This window comes from Garra rufa, chromosome 5 (assembly GCF_049309525.1).
Source record: "Garra rufa chromosome 5, GarRuf1.0, whole genome shotgun sequence".
Classification (NCBI taxonomy): Eukaryota; Metazoa; Chordata; class Actinopteri; order Cypriniformes; family Cyprinidae; genus Garra; species Garra rufa.
The window spans coordinates 21,075,362-21,100,189 of NC_133365.1; the positions used below are offsets into that span (position 1 = coordinate 21,075,362).

A 24,828-nucleotide genomic window follows, 5' to 3' on the forward strand; every position below is an offset into this window, starting at 1 on the left:
CAAGCTAGCATCTTCTCTTAACGGTATTTTTAAAGACAACACTACGTTTAAATAGCGACGTTATTAAAATCCTTTATGCCCCAGCATTATGGGGGCTACAAACTAACCAACTAAACAGCAGAGAACTTTTAACATCATGCAATGCTTATCATTCAGTATAGTTTCGTTGCTGTCCGCCATGTTGAAAGGTCAAAGTTTATCCCATCTCGGCAACTCGGGTATCATAAAAAATTTCGAGCTTTCCAGTGGAAATTACAACGTGAGTGGGTGTTCATGTGCACTTTAGATGTCGGATTTTGGTATTTACCATAATTACGATAGCACATGAAGGCAGCAATAATCCCAGAGAGGGGCGGGGCGAGAAGAGCTCGGTGGCATTTAAAGGGGCCATGTCTTAAAATGAGCTGAAATTTTGCAGAGCTGATTTTGACAAGGTAAAAGGGTGTTTTATTACACTACTATTGAGAATTTTTAACCGAAGCATATTAGAGACTTCATTAAGACCCTAAAGAATCATATGAACTTGAAAATGAACTGGAAAATGGGCATCTGATGACCCCTTTAAAGCAATTCACTCAAAAATGAAACTTCTGACCTCAGTTTCTCACTCTCATGCCATATAACCATTTTGAAAAAAGATTTTCATTGTTTCTCTGTTTAAAATCATTTCATTCAAACATTTCATTTGGGTGATTTAATTTAGACTTTTTTCATTTATAAACATTGATCAACATACAAACAGAGCGCACAAATACAGAAAACCACTTGATTCATATCGATTACTTTTATGATGTCTTTGTGAACTTCTTGATCCATCAAAGTTTTGGTGAAGTAGACTTCAATGGACAGAAGTTTCATTAGATATATGTTCAATTGTGACCCTGGACCATAAAACCAGTCATTTGTAGCGATAGCCAACAAAACATTGTATGGGAAAATTATCGATTTTTCTTTTATGCCAAAAATCATTCGAATATTAAGTAAAGATCACGTTCCATGAAGATGATTTATACATTTTCTATCATAAATACATTAAAACTTAATTTTTGATTAATAATATGCATTGCCAAGAAGTTCATTTGGACAACTTTAAAGGCGATTTTCTCAATATTTTGATTTTTTTGCACCCTCAGACTCCAGATTTTCTAATAGTTGTATCTCTGCCTTTATCCTATCCTAACAAACCATACATTAATAGAAAGCTTAATTATTTATCACTACATCTCAATTACAAATTTGACCCTTATGACTGGTTTTGTGGTCCAGGGTCACATTTGTGCTTTATTGAACAGTTTTAAAATGACATGAGGGTGAGTAAATGATGACAGAATATTCTTTTTTAGGTAAACTATCCCTTTAAATTTCATTATCACGTAAACATCGCATCTAACCTCACCACAAAAATTTGAGAATGTGAAAAGAATGTTAACTGATGTGAAATTAAACCACAGCTTCTTGGCTGCTTTCAGGTTTTATCTATCTAAGATTTTTTTCAATAATATTCAACTTTTGGTTATATAACTCTTTATTTTAGCTTAAGACAACTTCATAAAAACTTGCAGAACTGGTGTTTATTGAAATGTTATAATCAAAATTAAAAATCATTCCCAGCCTTTCAGAGATTTTCTTTGGACATTGTCCAGCAGTGGATAGAAAACTGAATTACACTTGTCACTTTCAGTGAAAGAATGTGAGGAACTCCAACTAGAAACACCAATGTGCCCCGGTGCTAACAGTTGTTACATAACTTCATTTTACATTTCTTAGAGTATTAAACATCTTAAGCATCACATTGTTACATCACAAACTAAATACATAGAATGTACCACAACAGGTGATATAAAAACAAATGGCTTGCATTCTAATGTAGTCTACACAGAAGAGCTGCACAATAGTTCTAGCATTTTCTTTCATGCTGAACCGAATGTTTGTCCTTGTATATCGTTAAGTCAATATTTGACTTAAAGTAACTCTTTACTGCCGCACTGCAGACCATAAATGTTCCATGATGAGACCAGCTGACCCGTCTGTGTCTGCCGGTGAAAAAAAAAACATCAAAGGCCTGCCAGGCCTGTTTTGGGCTCACTGCCCATGTGTTTGGTTAAGCTTTGACAGTAGTTAGGCTTTGACAATCCTTTTATGCAGATCTAATATATTATTTGACATTAGTCAAAGTTATTGTCTTAAAGAGCGCCCAAGTCCAGAAGGATGTATCCGGTGATACTGTCTGTTTATGCAAAAACAAGCAAATATTGATAGCTATTTCAACATTAAATCAGTGTTATGAATCAAGATTAAATCATGTATAAATAAAATTAGTAGATGTAGTTCAATAAATACACAGTATCATTAGTTGTTTTGACCAAAGAAATCTCACACTTTTTATATTCATTGTATCATTGTGAATAAATAGCCTATACAAAAGAAGTTTTCTGTATTTTTAACTAGGACAATTCTTAACAACAATTAACTTTAAATGATTAAGAGCAGCAAGCATTGAAAAAAGTGCCAGGTCTCTAGAGAAGGTGGTGGAAACTCGAGTGGGAAGTTTTGTGTAGCTTAGATCAGCTATGAGGTAGTAGGTTAAAGAAACATTTCAAAAGGTTTAACAATTAATATAATGATCTTTAGCGGGGTATTTTTTAACAGCTGTTGGTCGATGTGTAATGTTTGGAATTATGCTACCTTTAAATAAATTTTCGACCCATTCAGCTTCCAGTTGTTTAGCCTGAATTTCCCACAGAAACTGTTCTGTATTTGTGCAGATTGACAGGTACAGTATAGCAGGGGTGCGTTTCTCGAAAGCATTGTTACCCAACTATGGTTGCAAGTTCCACTGCTACCAACATAGTTCAACTTGCATTTACGACACCATAGTTCCAACGAACAATTAAAAATAGCATCGCTAAGCTGTGTGGTTGGAACTACAACTCTTGACTTGTAGTTACAACCATAGTTTGTAACGGTTTGGTCAGTTACCCAGATGCGCAGCCATATTGATGGTACTCCGATGTTAACAACAGCATGGATTGTTCTGCTAATTTATACTGTCTAAACCACAAAAAACGTATGAAAGCTCCTAAATCATATAGAGAAGGACTTCAGAAGCAGGAAAGGGTGCAATATTTTAACATACTAAAGTTAATAGGTGATAAAGATACATACAATATATATTAATTAAGATATTAGCCTAATATTTCACCTACCTGATGGGAAATGCTAAGAACAAACATGAATGTTATCAAGATTATTGCCCTGGAAGTTCAGTTTGGCCAACCAAAAACGTCTTTCGTTCCTCAGAGAGTTTTTTGCACTCTTTTCCTTGATTTGTTATGAAGGAAACTTTTGGCAGTCTATAGTATTTCAAATGTTTTTCCTGGTCTGACAAATTAGTACAGCCCAAAATCATTCAAATCATCAGCAGCAATAATCAGAAAGATATGGCATTTTCGTTCGGATCAGTGGCATCATTTACGTTCAGTGCCGCAAAAAATGGCTGATTGACGACGTGTCATGAAAACACTCTAAAAAACAAAATGGCAGACATAAATATTATAGTCCTCAGATGCCATGTTTGTTCTTTTTATCAATAATCTGACGTAGGGCTGCGCGATTAATCGCACGATGTTGTGAGGCGCGTTTAGTCAATGAAGCCGGTACTTTGATTAGTAGTAAATCTCCATCACGTGCGTTCAGCTGGAGCGGCAATTAATGCACAGAGGCGTAAATCACTGACAAGCTACGCCAAATTGTGCTCAAAATCGAAAATGTCTATAGGCTTCAAAATCGCTCTTCAGAAACCTACGGATGACGTCACGGACACTACGTCCATATTTTTTCAGTCTAGGTATTGCCTCAGTAACGACAGTTCTAGATTGTTGAGCCAATGTGGTTCAAATAATAAATCAGCAGTTTTGGGAATCAGTTGAATAGTGTGACGAGTCGCCTGCCTCCCCCCTAATTATCATCACCACCCCGTCCCTTATTCGCCGCCCTTCTCCAGGCTCCCGATGGGAGTGGGTGTGTATGGGAGAGGAGGGGCGCGAAAACATCCCGGGCTGGCGGAGTGTGATGAGGAGCACGTGAATTGAATGAAGCCTCATCACCGCCGCTGTTTAAATGCCGAGCGCGCCTCTCCTCAGGAGACCGGTCTCTCCCCCCGTGCATGCACGCTGGTGTCCTCGTGGGTCCAGAAAGGGATGAAGAGGGAACCAGCGCCGCCAGGAAGACGAGCTGCCGGACCCGCGGTCCGGACGATGACCGCACAGACGTTACGGCCGACGGGCCAGGATGCCTGGTCGTTTTATCCCTCGACAGTGCCGCGTAGGCAGAGGAGGACGTCGCAGTCAGAGAAGCCGCCGCCCCTTTCACCCCAGGACTTCAGCGGGGAATGCGTGCGGCCGCCGGACTCCGCCCCTTGCCTGGACCCTTCCTTAATGAACACTAGTGATGGGTCGTTCTTGAACGATTCGTTCATTTTGAACGATTCGTTCATTTTGAACGAATCTTTAATGTGACTCGGGAAGAACGAGTCGTCTCGGGGAGTGATTCATTCAGTCGCGCATGCGCAATTGCGCAACTATGAACGAACGACTCAAACCCGAAGACTCGAGAAATGAACTAATCAATTCTGTTTCCGGCTCAGGCAGCATAGGTAAAGCGTATGGGGCTGTCACGTGATGAACGAACGACTCAAACCCGAAGACTCGAGAGATGAACTAATCAATTCTGTTTCCGGCTCAGGCAGCATAGGTAAAGCGTATGGGGCTGTCACGTGATGAACGAACGACTCAAACCCGAAGACTCGAGAAATGAACTAATCAATTCTGTTTCCGGCTCAGGCAGCATAGGTAAAGCGTATGGGGCTGTCACGTGATGAACGAACGACTCAAACCCGAAGACTCGAGAAATGAACTAATCAATTCTGTTTCCGGCTCAGGCAGCATAGGTAAAGCGTATGGGGCTGTCACGTGATGAACGAACGACTCAAACCCGAAGACTCGAGAGATGAACTAATCAATTCTGTTTCCGGCTCAGGCAGCATAGGTAAAGCGTATGGGGCTGTCACGTGATGAACGAACGACTCAAACCCGAAGACTCGAGAAATGAACTAATCAATTCTGTTTCCGGCTCAGGCAGCATAGGTAAAGCGTATGGGGCTGTCACGTGATGAACGAACGACTCAAACCCGAAGACTCGAGAGATGAACTAATCAATTCTGTTTCCGGCTCAGGCAGAGCCGTAAAGCGTATGGGGCTGTCACGTGATGAACGAACGACTCAAACCTGTACAGATAGAGGTGAGGGAGCTAATCATAGACTGAAGACCCAGGTAAACAATGAATTAAACTTTTCTTTTTCTAATAGTATTATAGTTTTGTCTTGTTTGTAGTGTAATCAACGTTTGTACAAGCAGTACATGTGTTATGGAAGTAACACGTAGCTTTTTAATATTATTTTGGTAAAATGAACGAAATGACTCGAAAAAAGATTCGTTCATTTTGTTGAACAAGACTCAAAGATCCGAGTCGGTAAAATGATCCGAACTTCCCATCACTAATGAACACTGCCCCTCCTTCACGGAAACCCCCAGCACTCCAAGACACCAGATCCCCTTTTTATTTTGGACAATTTTTAACCCTTTTGGACACCTGTTTTATTTTATTATGTTTAATAAAAGCCACTCCAAGGCCTGACGCCACACCCACTGTGTCTGTCGTTTGTTCCTCCCGCCACAATTCGCCTTATTCACCTGGCGGCCATTTTGAAACTCGAACGCCGTTGAGGGGTACACAAACCCGGAAGTTTGACTGACGCATACAATCTTCAGAGATTCAGCTGCAATGGAAACTCCAGTGTGGACCACCAATCTTTCCTGTCTGCCCAAATTAACGATACAAAATGTGGAGCATTATTTAACACTTAACATGTATTTAATCGACAGTTAATAGGACCCCATCACGCATATTTGCGAGGGCTAGGTGTTTTCCCTCGGTGCAGAAAAATGAGGCACCGTACAACATACAGGTGTCATAGTGCTAAGTGGACAAACTGCTCAGTTCGCAGAGCAGTGCCACAGTTAAACCAGCTTGCTAAATGTTTATTATGAGTTTATATCAACAATGCACCTTTCCTTATCTAATAACAAAGCGCTTTACAAGATAAAAACAATTATTAAATATATTAAAATCTTCACACACCCAAGTATTATATGATTATAATAATAATAATAATAATACATTTTATTTTTAAAGCGCCTTTCAGGACACCCAAGGTCGCTAATAATCATACTCTCCATGTCGTTACAAGCGACCAGAAACTGAGGTAAATTAGCGTCCATTCATACCTTCAATGTCGTGGATAAAACCTTCGATCCAGTTACTGTATCCCTTAATACTGCCCGGGGGATGTTGCAGTCGGTACTGGCCCACTGCTCCACATTTTGTATCGTTAATTCGGGCAGACAGGAAAGATTGGTGGTCCACACTGGAGTTTCCATTGCAGCTGAATCTCTGAAGATCGTATGCGTCAGTCAAACTTCCGGGTTTGTGTACCCCTCAACGGCGTTCGAGTTTCAAAATGGCCGCCAGGTGAATAAGGCAAATAGCTAGTTAATTTCTCCAACGATGCTAACAAAGGATAGTTCACCCAAAAATGTAAGGTCTGTCATTAATTATTCACCCTCATGTCATTCCAAACCTGCTCATCTTCTGAAATCAAATTAAGATTTGATGAAATCCGACAGCTTTCTGGTCTGATTTATCTTCTGTATATTATGGTTCAAATAACAAAGGCTGGCCATCGAAGACATCGTAAGAGAAGAAATTGTTGAATAAAGTCATTATTTTTGTTGTGCACACAAAGTATTCTCATAGCTTCTTAACATTACGATTGAACTACTGATCTCACATGGACCTTTCTGGGCCTTGAATGTGTTAGTCGCGTTGCTGTCTATGCAGGCTCAGAAAACCCTCGGATTTCATCAAAAATACCTTAACACGTGTTCTGAAGATGAACGAAGGTCTTTCAGGTTTGGAACGACATGAGGGTGAGAAATTAATGACCGAATTTTCATTTTTGGTTGAACTGACCCTTTAAACGGCAAGTTATGTCACTGTACGGGAACGCACCCCCAGATTGCTGAAAGAACCCTTCTAACATCTCTATTAACAAAGTGCTTGACAGTTTGAGCAGGACACTACGAGACAAAATCCCAAAGTGACTATAAGTCACAAAATAGATCCACTTGAAAATGTTGTCAGAGTTTCCAAGTATACCAAAGGTTCGAAAACACCTCCCGATTCCTCAGCTTCAGATGTTTTGTCACATTTGACCTCTTTGTGTCCCTGTACTGGAATGCTGTCTTGTAGTACAAGGATATTATCACTGATAATGTCACTGACCATACTGTAGTCCTCCCCCACCAGGGGTTTCTGGTCTTGTTTCTCTTCATCAACCTCAACATACCCTGTAAGTCCAGCAGGGTTGATGTTGATGTTCTCACATTTGCTATCGCAGCTCATCTGAGTGTTTTGGTCCTGAGCTTTTACTCTTGAGCCATTGCAATAAAGGTGAAGTAGTTGTTGAGGCTCTCCAAGCTGGTTGGAGATGGTCCCAGCGTGGACGTGGACGTCACTCAGTGTTGTGTTTAAATCCTGACTGCTGTTCAGTGTGATCTGGATGCTGTTTTGAGAGACCTTCTGTGCATTATCTGTGAGAGTGTTTTTTTTCTTTTGGTTCTCAAGATGAGCTTTGTCATTAAAATCCATTTCCTCCTCATATTCAGAGACCACAAGATACTCCACTTGACGGTCTGGGCTCTGGGCTATTTGGGGATATCCTGGAGTAATCAGAGCACTGAAGATCTCCTCAGACTTCCCACTCTGTGAAAGGAAAAGGAAAATGACCTTTGAATACTGGAACTGCAGTTTTGGGGGTCAGTTTATTGTCTGTTGGAAATGTTTTTAAAAATTCCCTCCTGTTTTTTGTGACCATGATAGAACATTTCAGCACAGATTGTTTTGTGAAGCAATGGAATACAAAATGCAAAGAGGCTGTTATTGAGAAACTGGTCAGTTAAAAATTATACTGGATTTAACAGCAAACTCACGGCTGTTTACATTGAAGTCAAAACATCAATAAAATGGGTCATTTACAGAGATAGTCCAACCAAAAATATTTAATTTACTCACCCTCACGTTGTTCCAAACCTGTATGACTTATTTTCTTCTGTGGAACACAAAAATGATATTTTAAAGAATGTTGATAATAACCAAACAGTTTTGGTCCCCTTTCACTTCATTACATTTTTGACCATACAATGAAAGCAAATGGGAACCAAACATTTGGTTACCAACATTCTCCAAAACATCTTCTTTTATGCTCCACAGAAGATACAAACAGGTTTAGAAAGACATGAGGGTGAGAAAATAATGTAAACCCTTTCATTTTCTGGTAAATTATTCATTTCATTTTAAAGGATTGTTTTTGTCAGATTTATCCTGTAAAGTAAAACTAAACTGCAATACTAAAAAAACTGCACCTCACTGAAAATTTAATAACCAGTCAGAAGTTTATTTTTTTAAGAAGTCTCTTCTGCTCACCAAACCTGCATTTATTCGATCTGAAGTACAGCAAAAACAGTGCAATTTTGAAATATTTTACTATTTAAAATAACTGTTTTCTATTTAAATATTATAAAATGTAATTCTGTGATTTCAATGCTGAATTTTAGCATCATTGCTCCTTTCACACGATCCTTCAGAAATCACTGTAATATTTTGATTTGCTGTTCAAAAAACATTTATTATTATGCTGAAAACAGTTGAGTTTAATTTTTTCAGGTTTCTTTGATGAAACAGCATTTATCTGAAATAGAAATCTTTTGTAACATTATAAATGTCTTTATCTTCACTTATGGTCAATTTAAAGCATCCTTGTCACATAAATGTATACGTTTCTATAATTTCTTTACAGAAAAATGACTCCAGGCTTTTGAATAGTATAGTGTATGTTCTAAGCTTTTTATTTGAGATAAATGCTGATCTTTGGATCTTTCTATTCATCAAAGAAGAAAAATGTACTCAACTGTTACTGATAAAAATAAAAAATGTTTAAAAACAGCTAATTTCTGAAGGAGTAATGATGCTGAAAATGTAGCTTTGATCACAAGAATAAATTAAATTGTAAAATTATTTAAAGTTATTTTAAATAATAAAAATATTTCACAATAATACTGCTGTATTTTAGAATATAATGCAGGCTTGGTGAGCAGAAGAGACTTCTTTAAAAAACAAAAATCTAACTGTTCAAAAACTTTTTACTGATGGTATATATTGTAAAATATGGTTGCTTTAACAAACTAGAAACCCATGAATTATGTCTACTTTACCTTGAGGAGCTGAGTGTCTAAGCCACTGATCTTTGGTTCTGGAACAGGTGGCAGAAAAAAATGCTTCACCCTTGAAAAAAATAAGGAAATACATTATTAATGTCATGGTGAAGGAAATCCTAGGAAAACTGTTATCTGTAAACCCCTTTGTCATTGTGATGAAGTGGGATATCATGCTTACGGTTTCATCTTGACTTTCAAGACTCCAGCAGTCAGCAGAAAACAGATGGCGGTTATCGTGACGGCAGTGATCATAACCGCATTCTGTGTTTCAGATATATCTACAATGCGAGAAACAAAGACTTGTTTACATTTTTCGCTTTCAATTTCCATCATCTTTTAATTCTGTACTGTATGAGTTCAAATGCATCTAAAGGCTTGAGGCTATGTAAGGCTAAAATGCTGAGTAACGCAGCACAATGCCTGGAGGTGTGAAAGATAGAGTTGCCGATGCTGGTATCATCTTACTGTCTGGAATCTGGATGAATGCAGAGAGGCTCCATTCACTCCAGAGGCCTTGGTCTAGTTTACAGCGCACTTGCACAGCATATTTCGCTCCTGGCTGTGGACTGTAGATGCTAAACTCCAATTGTTTTCCAGCATTGTATGACTAAAAACACAACATTCAAACTATGTTTCAGTCATATGTTCCATATTACATGGTCTCAAAATGTTTAAAAGCAAAAAGTAGTCAACTCCCAATACAGAAATACTCTTTTTGATAATAAATTAATAATTTTCTAAAAAAAATAAAAATAAGAAATTTACATTATATTAATACAGTATATGGAATATTTTTTATAATATTATAATTAATATTTATAATTTTTTAAATAATGTATGAACCTTTATAGTTTATACAGTCAAACCAAAATTTATTCAGACACCTTCAACATTTCTCACATTATCACAGTTTATTCACTATAGTTAGGAAAATGGTACTAAAATATGACACAAACTCAGAGAGTGTCAGAACAAATTCATCTTGATAATTACAAATGAATTACAGTCAAACCAAAATTTATTCAGACAACTTAAAAATTTCTGACATTATCACAGTTTGATAATGTGAGAAAAGGATAATAAAATATAGATCAAGAGTCAAAAAATCAAGAGTTAAACAAATTCATCTTGATAATGTCAGATAACTTTGATATAAAGGTTTGTAACAAAACATGTAACAAGGTGAAGGTCAAAGTGTCAAATCAAATTTTTGCTCCCAAATCTTTATCATTTTTAGTCCACTGTATAAAGAATGTTTGGGTATAATATGTCACAGTTTGCTTTATTTTGCTATCAACACTTACATAAATTGACTATAGTGTCCCACTAGTAAATAAAATATCAAAACTTATATATGGTGTCTGAATATTTTTGGTTTGACTGTATATAGACCCCCAGTTTTGATTTTAAAAAGAAAAAGTGAAAAACATAAGAACATTTTTTTTTTAATTCCTTGATGACCTTGAATTCACAGTCGGTAACTTCCATAATGCACTTAAAGTGCTCTATTTTCATGCACTAATTTTGCAAAATACAAAAAAAAAAAATATTTAGTGCTTCTTAAAATAATCTCAAAAACAACAAGTGTACTGTGTTTTGGGACACCATGAATATGAACTAAAATGTGCTTTTAACATACTTTCTCTGTGAAAAAAAAATGCATTTAGTTAGCACTTGTAGTACACTTGAACTCACTAGTGTATGAAAGATGCGTTCAAGTATACTAGAAGTGCTAACTAAATAAATTTTTTAAATACAGAGATAGTATGCAAAGAGAACACTTTAAGTACATTAAAGTACATTTCAACAGGGATTATCTGAATCTCACCTCCCAACTGCTGTCCTCCTCTTCTCCATTCTCAATTTTTAAGCGAACTTCATATTTGATTGTTACCCAGCCTGAACGTGTGTCTGCATCACGTGGAGGTCGCCACCGCACCAGGAAATAGGGACTGTTCGTGGTGTGCATGAAAGTCACGTTCACATTCTCTGGAGGGTGAGGCTGCACTGTGTGGAAGAAGATGAATAATCTTAAATGACATTCAGCTGCACAGACATGATGTTACAGTAGAATCAGTGTGCAACTGAACAGTGACAGCAATATATGTACTAAAACGAGAAATAAACAAAATGCAGTCTACGTGGATAACGACTATTCTTCATATGCTTCTTATACACAACCATTTAAAGGTTCAAGGTCAATACAACAGCAGCAAATCAGCATATTAGAATGGTTTTTGAAGGATCATGTGACACTGAAGACTGGAGTAATGATGCTGAAAATTCAGTTTTGCCATCACAGGAATAAATTACATTTTAAAATATATTAAAACAGAAAAGTGACATCAGATCCAAAATGCACTTTTACATGGTGTTTGCATATAAATGTGTCTGACTTCATGTCCTAACTACACGCGACGTGACACCATGACACGCGATAAAAGGTATCTTTTCCATGTTAATCTGATTTTTTGTCCTATCTAGCCGCCATGGCGACAAGCAAAATTTCTATTTTAGAAATGGTTTAGAAACAGCACTCATGCAGCCCCAGACCATGATGCTACCACCACCATGGTTGACTGTAGGCTAGGGCTGGGCGATAAATCGAAAGCGATTCTAAGGCGCGTTTAGTGAATGAAGCCGGTACTTTGATTAGTAGTAAATCTCCATCACGTGCGTTCAGCTGGAGTGTTCAGAGGCGTAAATCACTGACAAGCTACGCCTAATCGCGCTCAAAATCGAATCGAATGCGATTTTTAGCGCGATTTGGCGTAGCTTGTCAGTGATTTACGCCTCTGAACACTCCAGCTGAACGCACGTGATGGAGATTTACTACTAAGCCAGGTTCTGCATCTGACACACAGAACGAGTGCTCAACTTCGCTGATTGACCCTTGCAAGGCCTGTTCCGAATGGAACCCATCTTGAAAAACCTCTGTATGATCTTGATAACTGTAGTGTAACTCGGTGTATTAGTGTAACCTCTAATAGCCTTGGCCATCTTTGTGGAGAGCAACAATTCTTCTTAAATCCTCAGAGAGTTCTTTGCTATGAGGTGCCATATTAAACATCCAGTGGTCAGTATGAGAGAATTGTACTTAAAGCACCACATTTTACCTGCTCTAATACATTTACATTACATTTACATTTATTCATTTAGCAGATGCTTTTATCCAAAGCGACTTACAATTGGGGAATTGGGTAATACAAGATACATGATGAATAGGACATTAAGGGTGTACTCACTTCTGTTGCCAGCTATTTTTGACAATAATGGCTGTATGTTGAGTAATTTTCAGAGAACAGTAAATCTATACTGCTATACAAGCTGCACACTGACTTCTCTAAAATATATCCAAGTTTCATTTCTATAGTATTGTCTCTTGAGAAGATATACTAAAATGGTTGCTGAAATGTGAGGGGTGTACTCACTTTTGTGAGATACTGTATATATCTATGACAGTGATAACCTCAGGTGCTTATTGTGTGCTTTATTCAATGTTAAAGGTGTCTAATTAGAGTTTGAATATCATATTGCGTGACCTTTATAGCCATACTGAAAGCAACAACAGATGGCTTATCTCAGATCTTGAAAATACATTAAAGTAAACATGTATGTTAAAACTGTGAAGTAACAAGCATATTCCATAACAGAGTCTGGTGTGGATAGCCAAATTGCTTGTTGCTGGAATCTTGTCGTGTTGCGTGTATTTAGGACACAATGTTAGCAATGTGTGGACACAAACACCCTTAAATGATAAAAATCCATTCAGTCCTATTTTTAAAACTCAACAAACCTAAACAGTCTCAAATATCAAGCCGTTTAGATTTTCTGAGCAATATGATGTCATACTGATCAAGCCCCGCCCACGACTGCTGACAAACTGTCATGTAGTAGCATATTTCCACTCTCAGCTAGTTGTATGCTGTCCGCCATTTTCTCTGCACTCGAGCAGCTGTGGCGACAACAATGTCTCGTAAACAGTTGGATGTAAAAGTGAACATAAGAGTCTTCATTTTCTCCTGACATGAGAGGCACTGAGGACACAGATTAGTTTTTTTTAATGGCAACGCGCCACAGAAAACACATAAAATGGAAGAGAGGGGCAGGGTAAGCAGAGCTCATTATCATTTAAAAACGGGTCGCTGTGAACAGATGTGAATTGTTTTACTGCATTTTTGATCAAATAAATGCATCCTTGATGAACAAAAGAGATGTCTTTTAAAAAGATCTTAATGACCCCAGCCTTTGAACAGTAGTGTTTCAAAAAACCTAACGCATCAACTATACACCATATGCCAGCACATTCAATCATCTGCAGTGGGATGATATTCAATACACGACTTGAGTTTTGTGGTTTGCCAGACACAAACCCATTCATCCTCATTCTGTTCAGTTAGTCAGCCAGAGGTGCTTCTGTTTAGTGCCATTTAGTATTTTTCCATTCCACTCGGATGCTCTAAAAGTCATCATCGTTTAACTCACCGTTACAGATGGAAGATCCCCATGCGCATATATTTCTAGCCATAACTGAACTGGTTTAAAGGAAATTGTAACTAAACTATATAACTGTATATCTGTCTTGTGTTCTCATATGACGACTGAATTGCAAGTTAAAAAGTTTCACTGTAAGGAGGATTGTGCTGATTGTGCTGCGTGTGCCCTTATGTTGCTGTAGGAAGTCTTTATATACGCTATATTTAGCATGCAGCTCACTGGCACTGTAGCTGTTGTCAAAACAACCTTCAAATTGGCCCCTGTAGTAAAACATGATTAACCATTCATGCATGGTCAGTATAAACTCGGGGCAAGTACATAAAAACAAAAGCATTTCTGGATGCATTTCTGGAATATTTTGTAAACACATTAAATGAACTCACCAATATCCATAACATCGATTTCTACAGATTCTGAATAGGCTTTTCCCACTGCATTGGAGGCCACCACTGTGATGTTGTATATGATCCAAATAGATGTGTGTCGCTTATCAAAATAACAGGAATTGTTCCCAGCTTTATGATAGTCTGGACATTCGAAGACTTCCAAAGAGCTGAAAAGGTTTATAGATAGTTTAAAGGTTTAAAATGAATGATTTGTCCCCCCCCCCCCCCCCAAAAAAACCTGTAATATTGTGATATATTATTTCAATGTAAAATAGCTGTTTTCTTTGTGACTATATTTTAAAATGTAATTTATTCCTGTAATGCAAAGATGCATTTTCAGCATCATTACCCCAGTCTTCTGTGGCACAAATCATTCTTATATGTGGATTTATTATCAATGTTGAAATCAGTTGTGCTGGTTAATATTTAGTTGAAAACTGTGATACTTTTTTTCAGGATTTTTTAACAAATAAAAAGTTAAAAAGAAAAGCATTTATTTAAAATGGAAATCTAACAATATAAACTACCTGTCACGCCAGGCCAGCAGAGGGAGCCCTTACCCCCACTGACTGTTGCTGCTCCCTCTGCTGCCTCTATGGTTACTTCCTGTTTATCAGACATAAAAGCCAGCTCATCACACACACACATCGCGAAGTATTGTTTTGCTCCAGCGGACTCTACCAAGCGTTTTCCTTTGCTCTCAGGTTTCCTAGTCTCCTTGTTGTTCCCTAGCCATAGTTCTGTTTTTGTTTTCCCAGTCTTAGTCTTAGTTTTCTAGTTTCTTGTTTTCATTTCATTGTTTCATTTGGACTGCTCACCTGGATTTTGACCCACGCTTGTTCTTTGGATTACGCTATTGGATTATCTTTGCTGTTGATGTTTGCTGGTGATCGACCCTGTCTGTTCTGACCTCGTCTAAATAAAGCCTTGCATTTGGATCCCCACTCTCAGTCATCCCGTTTGTAACAGAATACTTCGCCACACCCGGATCCAGCGGCTTTACTCACCACCAGCATCACAACATGGACCCAGTCGACCAACTTCTGCTCCTCAGACAAGGAGATCTCCCCATCAAGGAATATGTTCAACGTTTCAGTGAGTTGTTGCATAAAGTATCATTTTTTGATGAGGTATACTTTAAGGACTTATTCCGTATGGGGCTGAATGAACCAACAAGATCAATGTTGCCTGGGGGGAAATCCTTATGCTCACTGAAGGATTATATGAACTATGCACTGTCGTTATGCGGCTCTCCATGTACTGTGGGTATTCTAGTTGAGCCCCAGCACAAGATGTCTGCTAGCTTCAAGCCACAGCACAAGATGTCTGCTAGCTTCGAGCCACAGCACAAGATGTCTGCTAGCTTCGAGCCACAGCACAGGACGTCTGCTAGCTTCGAGCCACAGCACAAGATGTCTACTAGCCCAGAGCCAAAGCACAAGATGTCTGCTAGTTCAAAGCCTGTTCATAAGATGTCTGCCTTTCAGGAGCCCCTTCACAAGATGGCTACCTTCCCTAAACCTGTTCACAAAATGGCCGCCTTTCCCGAATCAGCTTTCGGAATGACCATCCTTCCTGAGTCCGCATTCAAGATGGTCACCCGATTGGACCCAGCTCACAAGAAATCTACCACGTCTGACTTCTCTCACAAGATGGCTGCCACCCCAAGGCCCGATCACAAGATGGCCGCCATCCCCAAGCCTGTTCACAAGATGGCTGCCACCCCCAAGCCAGTTCACAAGATGGCCGCCGTCCCAAAGCCTGCTTCCAAGATGGCTGTCCTTCCCGAGTCAGCTCATAAGATGGCCGCCTTTCCTGAGACTGCACCCAAGATGGCCGCCCTTCCTGATCCTGTTCGCAAAATGGCCGCTCTTCCAGACCCTGCTCACAAGATGGCCGCCGTTCCAAAGCACGTTCATAAGATGGCTTCCGTTCCTGAGTTCCCGGTCAGAATGGCCACCACGCCAGAGCCTGCTGCAAAGATGGCCGCCACGCCAGAGCCTGCTGCTAAGATGGTCGCCACGCCAGAGCCTGCTGCTAAGATGGCCGCCACGCCTGAGCCTGCTGCAAAGATGGCCGCCACGCCAGAGCCTGCTGCAAAGATGGCCGCCACGCCAGAGCCTGCTGCAAAGAGGGCCGCCACGCCAGAGCCTGCACCCAAGATGACCGCCACGCCCGTGCTGGCACACAAAATGGCCGCCATACCTGAGGCTGTTATTAACAGGGTGGCTACAGCGTCAGACTCTCACCCTTCCAGGACGTATCAGAGACTAATGTCTAGCTTGGAGGACCCACCACTGCTGTCAGCTCGTTCGGCTGGTCCCTTACTGTCAGCCGAGCCAACGTCTGCTCACCCCACATCAGCCAAGCCAGCGTCTGCTAGCGCCACATCAGCCAAGCCAGCGTCTGCTAGCGCCACGTCAACCAAGCCAGCGTCTGCTCACGCCACGTCAACCAAGCCATCGCCTGTGAACGTCATATCTGCTTCTCTCGAACCTGCACCAGCTGCCGTTCCTACCAAGTCAAGTCAAGTTACAGCTGCTGTCCCTGCCGAGTCAAGTCACGTCACAGTCACTGTCCCTGCCAGGACAAGTCAAGATACAGCTGCTGTTCCTGTCAGGCCAAGTCAAGCAGCTGTTCCCTCCGAGCCAAGCCAAGCCACAGCTGTCCCTCTCACGCCAAATCAAGTCACTGCTGCTCTTGTCATGACGAGTCAGGTCATAGCTACTTCTTCACTGCCAAGTCACATCTCCCCTGAGCATCCAGAGCCTTCACTCCCAAGCCATGCAGAGCCAACGCTCCCAAGCCATGCAGAGCCAACGCTCCCAAGCCATGCAGAGCCAACGCTCCCAAGCCATGCAGAGCCAACGCTCCCAAGCCATGCAGAGCCAACGCTCCCAAGCCATGCAGAGCCAACGCTGCCAAGCCATGCAGAACCAACGCTCCCAAGTCACACAGAGCCAACGCTCCCAAGCCCCACGCCCAATGACCCGGAGGGCATTCCTCTGCCAACTGTGTTACCTGTTATGGCTATCGCCATTTTGAGTGTGTGGGCTGCACACTGCGCCCCAGTTGCCTCTTCGGCCCATGAGTCTGCCCACAAGTTTGTTCTGGAGACCTCATCTACAGGCATGTCCGCTGCGCCTATACCTCTTTCGGAGGTGGCGTACATAGCGGAACTTCACGCTCTGCCCGCTCCGCCAAGGCTTCACGCCCTGCCCGCTCCGCCAAGGCTTCACGCTCTGCCCGCTCCGCCAAGGCTTCACGCTCTGCCCGCTCCGCCAAGGCTTCACGCTCTGCCCGCTCCGCCAAGGCTTCACGCTCTGCCCGCTCCGCCAAGGCTTCACGCTCTGCCCGCTCCGCCAAGGCTTCACGCTCTGCCCGCTCCGCCAAGGCTTCACGCTCTGCCCGCTCCGCCAAGGCTTCACGCTCTGCCCGCTCAGCCAAGGCTTCACGCTCTGCCCGCATCGCCTGTGCTCCCTGCTCTGCCAGCACCGCCAGTGCTCCCTGCTCTGCCAGCACCGCCAGGGTTCCCTGCTATATCTGCTCCGCCAGGACTCCTTGCTCTACCTGCTCCGCCAAGGTTCCTTGCTCTGCCTGTTCCGCCAAGACTCCTTGCTCTGTCTGCTCCGCCAAGGTCCCTTGCTCTGTCTGCCCCGCCAAGACTCCCTGCTCTGCCTGCACCGCCTAGGTTCCCTGTCATCTCTGTCTTGGCGTCTGGGGCCGTTCCAGAAGTCTCTGTCTGCCCAGGAACTGCCACGAAAGTCGTTCCTGAAGTTCTCGTCTGCCTGGTCACGGCTATGGAGGCCACGTTCTCCCATGAACTCTCTACTTCTCTCCTTGCTCTGTCTGCCTCCTCTATCTCTGTTCTCCCCAGGTCCCAGTCCATAATGCGGCCTCCTGTTCCGCCCTGGAGGGCTTCTACGCCTCCTGTTCCGCCCTGGAGGGCCCCTGCGCCTCCTGTTCTGCCCTGGAGGGCTCCTGCGCCTCCTGTTCCGCCCTGGAGGGCTCCTGCGCCTCCTGATTCGCCCTGGAGGGCTCCTGCGCCTCCTGCTCCGCCCTGGAGGGCTCCTGCGCCTCCTGTTCTGCCCTGGAGGGCTCCTGCGCCTCCTGTTCCGCCCTGGAGGGCTCCTGCGCCTCCTGATTCGCCCTGGAGGGCTCCTGCGCCTCCTGCTCCGCCCTGGAGGGCTCCTGCGCCTTCTGCTCCGCCCTGGAGGGTTCCTGCGCCTCCTGCTCCGCCCTGGAGGGCTCCTGCGCCTCCTGCTCTGCCCTGGAGGGCCGCTCCGCCTCCTGCTCCGCCCTGGAGGGTTCCTAAACCCCTTGCTCCGCCTTCGGCTCCGCCCTGGAGGGCTTCTACGCTTCCTGCTCTGCCCCGGAGGGTCGCTAAGCCTCCTGCTCCGCCCTGGAGGGCTCCTAAGACTCTTGCCCCACCTCAAAGGACTGCTCTGCCTCCAGCCCTGCCCTGGAGGGCTCCTGAATCTCCTGCCCTGCTCTGGAGGGCCTTTGCCCAACCTGTTCTGCCTCAGTCTCCTGGCCCCCCCACCGCTCCCCTGGACTGTTTCCTCCTGTTGTTTTTTGGAGCGTCTGGAAGCCGCTCCTTGGGGGGGGGCTATGTCACGCCAGGCCAGCAGAGGGAGCCCTTACCCCCACTGACTGTTGCTGCTCCCTCTGCTGCCTCTATGGTTACTTCCTGTTTATCAGACATAAAAGCCAGCTCATCACACACACACATCGCGAAGTATTGTTTTGCTCCAGCGGACTCTACCAAGCGTTTTCCTTTGCTCTCAGGTTTCCTAGTCTCCTTGTTGTTCCCTAGCCATAGTTCTGTTTTTGTTTTCCCAGTCTTAGTCTTAGTTTTCTAGTTTCTTGTTTTCATTTCATTGTTTCATTTGGACTGCTCACCTGGATTTTGACCCACGCTTGTTCTTTGGATTACGCTATTGGATTATCTTTGCTGTTGATGTTTGCTGGTGATCGACCCTGTCTGTTCTGACCTCGTCTAAATAAAGCCTTGCATTTGGATCCCCACTCTCAGTCATCCCGTTTGTAACACTACCATTTAAAAGTTTATGGTCAATCAATTTGTATTCTTTCTTTTTTGAAAGAAATAATACTTTTATTCAACAAGGATGTGCAAAAAAGTCAAAGCATTTATAATAAGTGTGTGGTATACAAATTAGAAAAAATATTTAGAAAATAATTAGGGCTGTCAAACGATTAAGTATAGATTAAAAAAATATATTTATATGTATGAATAGTTATACTTGTATTTAATTTAGATTATATATAGAATTATAAATATTTTATATATAAATCTAAAATATTTTTCTTTAATAAACATGCATGTGTGTGTATTTATATATACATAACATATACACACAGTACACACACATATAGTATGTAATCATAAACTTTTATATTGGATGCGATTAATTGTGATTAATCGTTTGACAGCCCTAAAAATATTACAAAATAAAGATCAGAACTACCAATCAAAAGTTTTTTTCTAGCTTTTGAAAGAAATTAATAATTTTATTAAGCAAAGATGCATTCAATTAATTAATTAATTAAAGGTGACAGTAAAGATTTTCGTTTCAAACTAATGTTCTTTTGTTATTTCCATTTCCATTCCAAAAAAGTACTGCGATTTCCATAAAAACTAGTAAGAAGCACAAACTGTTTTCAACATTGATAATAAATCAGTAAGTCAATATAATCAACAAATCACCAAATCAGCATATTAGAATGAAGGTTCATAACATTAAAGACTGGAGTAATGATGCTAAAAATTCAGCATTTATCTCCGGAATAAATTACATCTAAAAAAACGTTTAATATATAAAATAATAAATATCTAAATTGTACTAATATTACAGAATATTACAGTTTTTACTGTATTTTGATCAAATAAATGCAGTGTTGGTGAGCATTAGAGACTTCTTTCAAAAATCGATAGATTATTTCAGTGGGATATACAGAAATAGGAAAATAGGAAGAAGAAATAATGGAAATATACTTAAACAGTGCTGAATAGTGATGTAGGCTGTACTCACCTCTCTTTTCTATAGTACAGGTGGTAGCTGGTGGGCAAACCACCTGTAGATCCAGGCTCCCACCAGCAAGTAAAAGTCTCTTTCTCAGGCGACCGACAATTTGTTAGTCTTGGACTCCCCGGAGGAGAATGACCTGAAAGATATTGTGATTAGGAAGTATAAGAATATTAGAACTAGACAAAAGTCGTATTTCAAACACTGATTATATAATACTTCCTTAAATTCAATATGGTATTGAAAAATCTAAAATGCATTATTAAAATCACAAGTTGTGTTTGTTAACATTAGTCCGTGGACTGTGAACAACTGTATTTTTTTAACTAAAATTAACAAGGAGTAATAAATAGTGTAATACATGTATTGTTCATTGTTTGTTCATGTTAGTTCACACATCAACTATTGTTAACAAATGATACCTTATTGTAAAGTGTTACCAAAATCACTCACAAAAAGTTAACAACAAAAAAACTGGTGTACACAGTGGCAACTGTCTGGATCGATTCTCTAAATTTGTAAAGCCGTGTCTCTTTCACTTACACATGCTGTGTGAGATCCCAGAGAGGAGCCACATCAGAGTCAGCGCCTGCTCTGCATCTGTCCACATTTTTCCTGAGAAACAAACGTCCACAAAGTCAATAAGGTGTCAAACACGTTAAATACCACCTGTGGAGCTTGTTTCTACTTTCAACATCAATCTAGACATGCAAAACAACCACTTAGCATGTGTAAACACCTTCACTCATCACAACAGCTGAAAGGTCATCATCATGTGTACAAAATTGCATGCAATTTTGCATTAACTCTGTGCCAAAGTAAGAAAAAGATGATTCTTATCTGATTTCATGAATACTTTCTTTTCGTGATCAGTGAAGTAAATACACAGTGAATTATTTTTGGTCCAAAAATTTTGGTAAATCTCTCAGTATACTATATTATCACCAAATCTTGGATTTAACCTTTTCATCAACTTGTTTTCTTTCAGTTAGCACAGGTTTGGTACTTATTTTTGGAACTGACTGACCGTAGGGCTCATTGATCTCAGCTTATACATCTCATTTGTGGGTAATTTTGGAAGGGTTGTAAAAAATACAAAACCTGTGATAATATATATAATATTCACCATTAAAAGAGATGGCAAAAATTCTGTCTTAGCCATGTAAAATAATAATGAAATATGTCATTGTGATTTGATTATGAAGGCAGGACAATCAGACTGAAAATGTTTTTAAACAAACAATTAAGTTCTCTATTCAAACTTATGACAAAAAAGCACAAGCACATCATGATTCTAGAAGAACTGTCTAACACAGAACTAAACAAAGGTTATTTCTGACAGATTGGTAAATACAAGGTTATGAACACAAGGCATCAACAAAAGAGTCGAGCACGCCAAACGCAGGTGTGGAGAGGTGACTTAATGGAAAGTTACTGCCTTGGAAATGGATGAGTTCCAATCAGAGATTCAGACAGAAAGGGCAATCAATGTGCTTTACATTTTTGGATCATTTTAGAAACACTTTGCTACAGTTTTGAATTGCTTCTGCATTCTACATTTTATATTTACTTGTTTCGGTTTCCGTGAATCAGCCATCAGCCTTATTTGTAAACTTGTAAGTTATTAAAATGTCACGGACGAGATTTACCCGAATGCGACAAGCTATTGTCTGTGTACAGTCCTTTATTTTCCCACTTATTGAAGAGGAAGTTGGTTAAAGTCCAGGTTTACATGACCTCAAAAAATCTGACATTGACTTTCTTATTAATTTATTATTTCAGTGCCACACTACTTATAATAAATATTTTCATCTCAGTAGCAGCAATTTTGACTACCAAACGACTACCAAATATTAATATATATGAAAAATGACCAGGAATGGTCTTGTAAATCTCTCACTATACTATATTATCACCAAATATTAATATTTTTATCAACTTGTTTTGTTTCAGTTAGCACAGGTTTTGTATTTATTTGGAAATTTTGAATATTTATCAGTCATTTGGAAATGACTGACCGTCAAAACCTGAAATACAAAACCTGTGCTAATATATATAATATTCACCATTAAAAGAGACAGCAGCTGAGACCAGGTGTCATCTGGGATAATACAAAATGTGTAAATATAATGTTAGCCATCACTACAAAAGCAGATTGTTAAAAATCTGTTCTTCTGATACTCAAAATATTACAAGGCACAGCAAACTAGACAGTAATTACTGCGTCTACACAAACTCCTGTCTCCTTTGGTCAGTCCTCCAGGGGCCAATTTTGCCACAGCATTTTCATTGATAACAATGTGATAGCCATTAACAAACACATATTGCTTTGGTAAGCCAGGCAGGCAGGTCAAAAAGTCAAACCATGATCCCAGGTCAACCCAGCAGACTGATCTATACTTCTGCTTAACCTTTTCTAAACAGTCATTATTTAAAAAAAATAATAATACATGTGCATAGAACATAAGATGCAACTTTAAAGAATTAGAAATACAGTGCTAATCTAAACGCATACAGTTTACCGCTATTTAATAATATACATAGCATATACATAACATACATATCCTAGTTTGTGGTGTTATTCCTCAAATAAAACAACTTCTTAAACTATGACATTTGCATAGTTATGTATAATAAATCTAAAGCAAGTTTTCACCGCATTAAAAAACATTTTAATGTTCTATCGTAGCTTTTGACGGAGACTCACCTGTGTCCGTCACCCAGTCCGTGCCCGAAATTATGCACACATCTTCACCTGTGATTTTCCAGTATTCCACATACGTGCTGCATTTTGGACAGAACAGTCTTCCTGAAGCGATGTCTCCGAAAAAATCGCGCACTATGAGAGCGGGAAAGGCTAAATGCAAAGTCACCCTGTTGACATCGCAGTCCTTCTGAGTCTCCAGTTGCACACAAACAACCCTACAGCTGCTGGGAGTCTTGAGGAGTGGCATAAAGGCAATGACGTTACATCTCACACATTACCTGCCAATGACACGCTGTGCGTAAGAGCAGCTGTAAACCCGATGAGTAAAGTTCAACATAAAACGTTGATGTTCGTCTATTAAAGTTTTATTTGGACGTTTAAAAACAGACTGTAATGTCTGAAGAAGGACAGACTGACGTTTCTGAACATTTAGTTTTAAAGTTACATTACAGAATACAGCTAAAGCAGTCAGAGAAAAGACTGAAAGACAGAATAATAGATTATTAAGAGCATTAGTATGTGGTAGTTCTGTTGTTACCAATTGTTGTTCTGTCTGGTAGGACTATTGGTTTTCAACCAGGGGGCTGGGGCCCACTAGAGGGCCTCAGCAAACTCCCAAGGGGACTCCAAAATGATCTAAAACAAGACAAAACAGCTTAAAAACTATAATTAAGTTATTTCTTATTATAAATCACCCCCTAACAGATTTTTTTATTTTTTTGCTTTTAAGAACCAACATTTCCACTTTCTTGAAAACCATGGATATATGAGGTCATGTAAATGAACAAAACTCCATAGACATTTTAGAATGAATAGAATCAGGTATACAGTTGAAGTCAAAAGTTTACGAACACCTTGCAGAATCTGCAAAATGTTTATTTTATCAATCTAAGAGGGATCATACAAAACGCATGTTATTTTTTTATTTAGTACTGACCCGAATAAGATTTCACATAAATGATGTTTACATAGTCCACAAGAGAAAATAATAGTTGAATTTATAAAAATTACCCTGTTGAAAATTTTACATTGATTCTTAATACTGTATTGTTACCTAAATAATCCTTTTTTTTTTTTTTTTTTTTTTTTTTAGTGATAGTTGTTCATGAGTCCCTTGTTTATTCTGTACATTAAAACTGCCCACTGTTCCTCAGAAAAATCCTTCAGGTCTCACAAATTCTTTGTTTTTTCATCATTTTTGTGTATTTGAACCCTTTCCAACAATGACTGTATGATTTTGAGATCCATTTTTTTAACACTGAGGACAAATGAGGGATTCATTTTTCAATTTTTACATAAAGTATAAACACCGAACCTTGATGAAACTGATGCTACAGAAGGAAAAACCATGCATTAAGAGCCAGGGGGTGAAAATATTTTGAAGATCAATGTAAATTTAACTTATTTTGTCTTCAGGAGAACATGTATGTATCTTCTGTAGCTTCTGAAGGGCAGTACTAAAAAAAAAAAAAAAAAATGATGTTTAGGCAAAATAAGATAAATGTACACATCCTAATTCTGTTCACATGTTTACACCCTGGCTCTCAATGCATTTTTTTTTCCTTCTGGAGCATCAGTGAGAGTTTGAACCTTCTGTAATAGTTGCATATGAGTCCCTCAGTTGTCGTCAGTGTGAAATGGATCTCAAAATCATACACTCGTTGTTACAAAGGGTTCAAATATACAAAATGCTGAAAATCCAAAGAATCTGAGGGATTCTGAAGGACTTTTCTGAAGAACAGCGGGCAGTTTAACTGTTCAGGACAAACAAAGGGACTTATCACTAAACAAAAAATAC

General features: G+C 40.1%; 1 protein-coding gene across 1 annotated transcript; it reads right to left on the bottom strand.

Moving 5' to 3' along the window:
- Positions 1-5,023: 5,023 nt before the first annotated feature.
- prlrb (prolactin receptor b) lies at positions 5,024-23,221 on the bottom strand. Its single transcript, XM_073841331.1, has 9 exons — positions 23,031-23,221; positions 20,867-20,938; positions 20,330-20,462; positions 14,274-14,443; positions 11,222-11,400; positions 9,859-10,000; positions 9,572-9,671; positions 9,391-9,460; positions 5,024-7,882 (listed from the first exon to the last, which is right to left on the bottom strand). Exons 2-9 carry the CDS (start codon positions 20,931-20,933, stop codon positions 7,229-7,231), a joined length of 1,515 nt encoding a protein of 504 aa, XP_073697432.1. The 5' UTR covers positions 20,934-20,938; positions 23,031-23,221; the 3' UTR covers positions 5,024-7,228.
- Between the last annotated feature and the right edge of the window lie 1,607 nt (positions 23,222-24,828).